Source organism: Centruroides sculpturatus, unplaced genomic scaffold, assembly GCF_000671375.1.
Source record: "Centruroides sculpturatus isolate CEXI.00-Female unplaced genomic scaffold, Cexi_2.0 scaffold3680, whole genome shotgun sequence".
Classification (NCBI taxonomy): Eukaryota; Metazoa; Arthropoda; class Arachnida; order Scorpiones; family Buthidae; genus Centruroides; species Centruroides sculpturatus.
This window is the reverse complement of record NW_019387769.1, coordinates 1-6,856: the sequence shown is the minus strand read 5'-3', so window position 1 is coordinate 6,856 and position 6,856 is coordinate 1. Positions and strand designations below refer to the sequence as shown.

General features: G+C 31.5%; 1 protein-coding gene across 1 annotated transcript; it reads left to right on the top strand.

The window, feature by feature from the left end:
* The first annotated feature begins 1,803 nt into the window (after positions 1–1,803).
* On the top strand, positions 1,804–5,463 carry LOC111616629. Its single transcript, XM_023358017.1, has 6 exons — positions 1,804–2,236; positions 3,966–4,059; positions 4,138–4,223; positions 5,037–5,141; positions 5,216–5,272; positions 5,347–5,463. The coding sequence occupies exons 1-6, from the start codon at positions 1,943–1,945 to the stop codon at positions 5,461–5,463; spliced, it is 753 nt and encodes a 250-aa protein (XP_023213785.1). The 5' UTR covers positions 1,804–1,942.
* The last annotated feature ends 1,393 nt before the right edge of the window (positions 5,464–6,856 follow it).

The window sequence follows — 6,856 nt, the reverse complement described above, 5'->3', positions numbered from 1 at the left end:
TGACAGGTTTACGTCAATGTTTTGGTCTAAGCTAAAACTTTCAGGAGACCCAAAAATCATAGGTTCTTAATTATGGTTTATCCATGTTTTACTATAAACAGCACCAGATTTCCCATGAGTTGTGTAGTCTTATCCCATTAATCATCATTATTCTCAGAGTTGCAAAGCTTCGCTACTTTGTGCAAGTAACTACAGTTTACCAAACGTTACTTCTTGATATACAGATTAATTTCTTGAGGAAAAGTGATCATTTTCTCTTGGTAAATCCGATTTTTGCATCATGCAATGCAATTGCATCGCTCGAAATGTTTCGAACGTTCATAGCTTAGAGCCTCAAAGTATAAGGCAGCATGTTTTTACAACGATTGTAATTTGTTGGACGAAAAGATCCTCTTATATTTTATAGCTTATGGTCACAACAAGGCTAAATTCAATCCTGAATCAAGAGGTTCCAATCAATGAGATCTTCTAAAATAGCACTCTTAATAGGTTACCCCCTTAACGCCGTGCAATACGAAAACATCTACATGTGCAGCACGAATCTAAAGACCTTAAAATAGCTGCAATGACGATGACCCAAATGACATTGATGACGTTTGTGATGTCACAATCTCAATTGTATTTTATTGTTACGATTAGGTTACCGCATTTGGAGATGGTAAATGACCATTTTCATCCCTCAATGTCCATGCTTAAAATGTAAACGAATCTAATAATCAGTTTTCAGTTTAAATTGAATCAAATATTTGTATTGGAAGCAAGGTTGATTTTCAGTGACGTAGCTAATGACGTCGTTCACTTTCGAAACAATAGGTAACAAGAGAGTGAAGTAGATTAAATTTCTCGTAAACTTGGAATCAATTCGTGTTACTTTGATACTATGAGAATTTAAATAAAATAGACTTTTCTAAACACTAAAATATACATAAAACCAAGATTTTATACCTTAAACTAAAACTTAAAATGTAAAAATAAGAATAAAATAAAATTAAGGTTAATCCCTTTTAATCCAGCAAAAGTATAAAACCCTTCAATTATATATTTTAGGTAGCCTTAACGTATAAAAATTTGATTTTATACTCTAAGGCTCTTATATAAGTTAAACATGACGTTGGGTTATAAACAATATGTCATACATGTTCGTATTCACATTATTCATATGAAATCTGCATATGAGTTTGGTTTTCCTCTATTCTTAGGTCTTTTTCAGGCCCATTGTGGGGTTAGTCAGGTCATATGGTATTGAAAGACGGGCCTAACATATCCAGGACGTGCTATCGTGGGTTCTTTGACCACTCGAATTCGATTCCGTGCCATCAGAGCCTTAAAAACCATAAATATAAGTTATACTTTTAATGATGTTTTTGTACTAAGAGAACTTTCACAATTCAAAGTAAGCTACATGCTTACAATCCGTAATATGGATGTGTGCCATAATACATTCACCCAAACGATTAAGTTAGTATCCAGGTTTGTACATTGTGGATCCTTATTTTTAAAAATATTCCCATAGGAAAAGTGTGGTATATTTAAATTATCGATAATAAGGATAAAGGCTCAAGGACACTGTATGAAAATCCAAAATTCCCCTAAAATATATTATCCTAAGACTGTAGTAAATAACTTGTGTGCTGCATTCTGAAATTTTATTCTAATTTATGGAAAAATCCGGTATTGCAACGTATAGGATGCAAGTAAATCATTGATTATCCAAACTGGAGGACGATAGAGCAGTAGACTCCAGACTTTCGATTATATCCTATCGAAACCAAGGTCGTAGAAAGATTAATTTTATCACAGCCATTATAAGTATCGGTTGCAGGCGGCAGTTTGAAATACTTTTGCTATCAAACACGTTGAGTTTTCATATATTAAGACCTTAATTAAAAATTCCTAGCGGGAACAGCGTAATTAAAATTTCTTATGCAGTTTAGCATTAATTATGGAAGAGAACGGTAAAAGATTTCAAGTAATTTGCCAAAAAGCCAAAGAGCTCTTCAGTAAAACTTTAGATTTCTTCACAAAATTTACAAAGAATAAGGATGGTGAACAGGCAGTTCTTTCAGCAAATGAGACCACAATTCAAAACGATACATCAAACGAGGAACAAAAGTCTCTCTTAACTACAGGAGCATCATTCAGGAGTGAATTTCAAAAGTCGTTCGAACAGAGGATCCTTGCAACGAGGAGGAAAGATGACAAATATGGAAGTATAGCAGTAGCATTGCTCTGTCTGGTGAGAAGCAAAACAATCCTTTGTATACAATAGTTTTAGTTTTGTAAAATTAAATTCATCCACGATTCAATTCAATAACTAATTCCTCCGTGGATGATAATAGACATTCACAAAAATTAAGTGGGCACACGTGAAATCCTCATTGTGATCCACATCTCAATTACGTTAACATAAGTTACTTTAATTATGCTTATTTTTATATAATTATCTTTTATTTTAGTTTATAAAATTAAAGAAAGATCCCTGAAAAGGAAAATAAAATGCAAAATTTTTGGATAGATATATTGCTTTATTGCTTACTTAAGAATTTACAGGTTACAGATCAGTCTGTAACTCTCTCTGACTCTTTACAATTTGTTATATTAGATAAAAGTTTCTAATCTCTGATTATTCCTAACCAGATTTGAAGTTCTGTGAAAAATTTTAAAACTTACTACCAATAAATTTGAATAATGAGTATAAAAATTACATTGGTTTTATTGTATTGATGTGTACTGTGTAAAAAGCACAAAGATTTTGGTATAATGATAAAAGGTATCAACATAAATTAACTCATTAACTTGTCAGGGGGTCTTTAATACACTTCACTTATCATTCTCTCCTTATCATAAACTCTATTGTTAGTATGATAATAAACAAAATTAAAGCAGAAGGAAGGACCTACCAATGCTCTCATTTGTAGAATATATTTATTTAAAAAAAAAGAATTATCTTACAAGTTACCAAACAAGAAGCTAAATGAATGTTATCCCTCCTTCATGTCTTATGTGGTTCTATAGCTTATAGGTGCAAGCATAATACAATAAGGCCTACCATTAAAACTTGTTCTTGATGCAAATATAAAAAAAATAGAATTCCCCCATTTCTTATTCTTACTTGTAACAAGTGTTTGAAGTACCTTCCTTTGTTTTACTGAAATGAAAACAAAGCAGAAACGTGGTTCCAGCCCTCCTTTTGCTTTTAATTCCAGATTGAATCATTAATTACTAAATTCACTTAGTAAACATCCCATAAAAGACAAGTGAATTACCATAAGAAACATCTATAGAATATTTTATCCAATATTTTAGATGATTAGAGTTAATTATGATAAAATAAAATTACATTTTTTAAATAATCTTAATGATTTCAATATTCTTAATACTGTATTGTCTTATCATCAGATAAGACAGTAACAAGGATTAGTGTTGATATGAATAATTTAAGTATTAATTAGTTATGAAATGATCTTGAATCTGTTACTGCAGGAGTTCATCAACCCTGCCATTTTGATATTGATATAGAAGTAGGATATTGGTATCTATCCTTTAGATAAATGGTCAATCTTTGTTACTGTTTCACAATCACTATTAAATTATCTATAAATTAAGCTTAAGTTATTTATTTTTTTACTTTAAATCTTTACTTGTAATAATCACTGAATAGTTTTATATCAGGGTTCTTAAGTAACAATTTGATTTCTTTAAAAGTGCTTGTTTAAAATGGGTTAAACTCACTCGATATATTAATCACCATTTTCTCGTAAAATTCGAAGAATTTTATAAAGTTTCTCAGTAAATATCCGGCATTCAACGTACACAATTTATTTTAATAAACTATTTTTATAAACTACGTACCAATTTTTTGTAAAATGTACATATATTATAGTATGTTTTTAGTAACGAGTATTTAAATGTGAATATTTTGTTTTATTAATGGTCTTATTGTTCTATATTAAAAATANTAACAGGCTACAAGAGCAGCAGGGTTACTTTTATGTATTATATATTTGACATCACCAAAGACTTTTTCTCAAACAAATTTAAAGAATATTCATTTAAAAGGTACTTTTTTAAAATATTAAATAGAAAAATTTATTATATAAAATTCTAATTTTATAATTTATATATTTATCTTTTTAGTTATAAAGTTTGTTGTACTAATGTGTACTGCGGAATGTTCCATTGTATTTATTGTCAGCCTTTTATTAATATGTGGCATTTTGATGGTAAGATATTTTGTAATTTATTCACAATTTACAGAGACTTTTTATTCATTTTAAATGTATAAAGTGTCGTAAAACCATTATCAAAATGTTCTTCTCGAAAAAACAATCTTGCAAAAGATCTTTCCCATGCAGCGCTACATTTAGACTGACTGTACTATAATATATGAGGCCCTTCTACCAAGATATTAAGAAATTTTGAAGGCCCTAAGCTTTAGCGTCTTCTGACCGCTGAAGCTGTAGATCTAACTTGTTTAGTTTACGTGTAAATAAATCGCCATATAAGACTCACCAATGACTGTATAAATAAAAACCACTGAATGGTAATTGGTGATGGTTTGCGCCTCACCAATAGGCTGGCCATTTGTAATTTGTCAGGTCTTTTTCACGTGTTTTTCATTTAAATAGAACCAGTTTCCTCAATTACTCCAGAGGCTTCCTCCTTGACAGTCCGTTTAGTGTTGAGTTGCCTTGTTTCATCAATCCGATCCTTCTCCTTCCGAGGCCCGTTTTTCTTTACCAAATAATAGTAAATCTTTAACACGTCAGCTAGAGCAGCTAGCAATATGTGAGCCTTAAGTTGTAACTTGACTTCTCCCCTATAAGTTATTCCCCTTTTTACAGATGTAAATCCGGCGCAATATAAGTTCGCATTTCCTCTTCTACCAAATAACATTAATTAAAGCCTGGGCTTTGTAATGCCTAAACTATTGTTTGCTCAACCCATGCGTAAATCTGCTTCTATATTACTACAAATCGAGCATAAGTATTTAAAAATAAGACCACGTTATCGATTATATATGAATTTTTCTTCAGAAAAAGAAATACTTATTAATTCCATGGTTAACTTGGACCTTTTTGGAAACAGCCTGCTGCTTACTCGCTATAATACCTCTCATGATATTTGCAGTTAAAGGATTAGTAAGTGTATTTATTTTCATATAAAGTTTCAGATTTAAATTTATGCCCACTCTAAAAATAATTTTCAAAAATAGCCATGGTATCCTGTTGTCATTTGGGTATGTTTCGTAGTCCCTCTCATATCCTTGCACGTAAGTATGAATTTACAATTGGGAATTATCTAAAAGACTCGAATATTTCTAAAGAATTGATTATCTTCTTTTAGAGATCGTGTGCAAGCTTCGTTGCCAGCCATTATTATACCTTATCTGAAAGGAGGCATCTACCGTTAAGTGATATTATAATCGGAAAATACGGATCTTTAGTCTTGACTGATACATAGGGTTTCACGTAATCATTTGTTTTAATGAAACAACCAAGAACTATAACTTACTGTATTCATTTCCTGATATCTGTACATATTTTCAGAAAGTTTAAGGTAATTTATTGTACAAATGTACAATTTTTGTACATAGTTTCATTGTGTTTATTTTGTTTTTGCTTAAAATCAAATCTGATAGATTTGTTTATTTTTATCGATTTTCTGTATCAGAATATGTTTAATCTGTATTCAAATAAAAGTTTTTCAAAAAAATTGTTGATTATTTTTTGTGTATATTTATATTATTTAATGGATTTTACCTAATTGATCCTTGATGAACAATAGACCCTTTGGGCGAGATGTTTCAGGCTTTTGTCTCTCCTACTTACATAACATAAAATATGGCAGATGCAGAAAGAGGACCAATAGAAGTCATTTGATTGACCTCTCAGATACACAGAATTATAAAAATTTAGTCTTGATGCAAAAAACAACCTACAAAAGTGATCCAAAATTATTAGTCCATTGCCACGAAGATATAATTCGATTTAAATTCTAAATGGCCGAATGGATAAAACCACTAAACACTGCTTAGTCGGTTGCTGGTTCCTACATCACCACGCGGAGTTCTCCGAGTTTTCTTTATTGTCTAACACTTAAACAAGGGCTAGTTTCTTAATGAAAGCCCTCCGGGAAACACTACCTCTTTGGCAGATTTCTCGTGCGTTGCGTTATCTTAGCCCATCACTTCAAGTCAAATATCTAAGTTCATTGTAATACAAGTCAAAATGGCCCATATTTCACCATGCAAATCGTATTGACAACCGACTCCATATTTTGCAGCGTTCATTGCAAAATACAAATGAGTAATCTTTTTAAGTCTCTCACGGCTAAGCATTAACTAAATACTCTTTTAAGCGGGTTACACATACATTAAACCGGTTCAATTAAGTAATGTAGTGTTCTCTAACCCTCATTATACCAGCTAACTCAATTGCCAGTTAAACCATTGTAATGTGCGTAATTGCGGCCGTTTCTTTTTGACCGAAACAGTTTTTTGAGTGGTTTTACACCTGAACTCATAGTTATCCTTCCTCCTACTAGAAAATAAGAATCTAGATAAGCTTTAACGGTAAACCCGATCAATTCAAAAAACATTACTCTAGAATAATGGTTTCCGAATAAGACTCGAATCCGGATCCTGCTGTGGAAGCGCACCGCCTTTCTGTGCGGTCACACGAGCGGCTGACTGCAATTAAATAAATGCCAATTAAACGTAGTGTAAACAAAGAACACATAAAGTAAAAAACAATCATTATATATAAAAAATAGAAAATAAAACATTTTAGTCATCATGTCGACGTCTCTTTGGACCAACTATATCAGGCTTTTCTGCGCATGTGCTATTCTGGGA

Bases quoted from the DNA above. Each gene is read 5' to 3' on its own strand.
- LOC111616629 (XM_023358017.1), top strand. From the start codon at position 1,943: ATGGAAGAGAACGGTAAAAGATTTCAAGTAATTTGCCAAAAAGCCAAA. The intron at 4,060-4,137 runs GTACTTTTTTAA...TTATCTTTTTAG, and splicing joins AAAGAATATTCATTTAAAAG to TTATAAAGTTTGTTGTACTA. The intron at 5,273-5,346 runs GTAAGTATGAAT...ATCTTCTTTTAG, and splicing joins TCCCTCTCATATCCTTGCAC to AGATCGTGTGCAAGCTTCGT.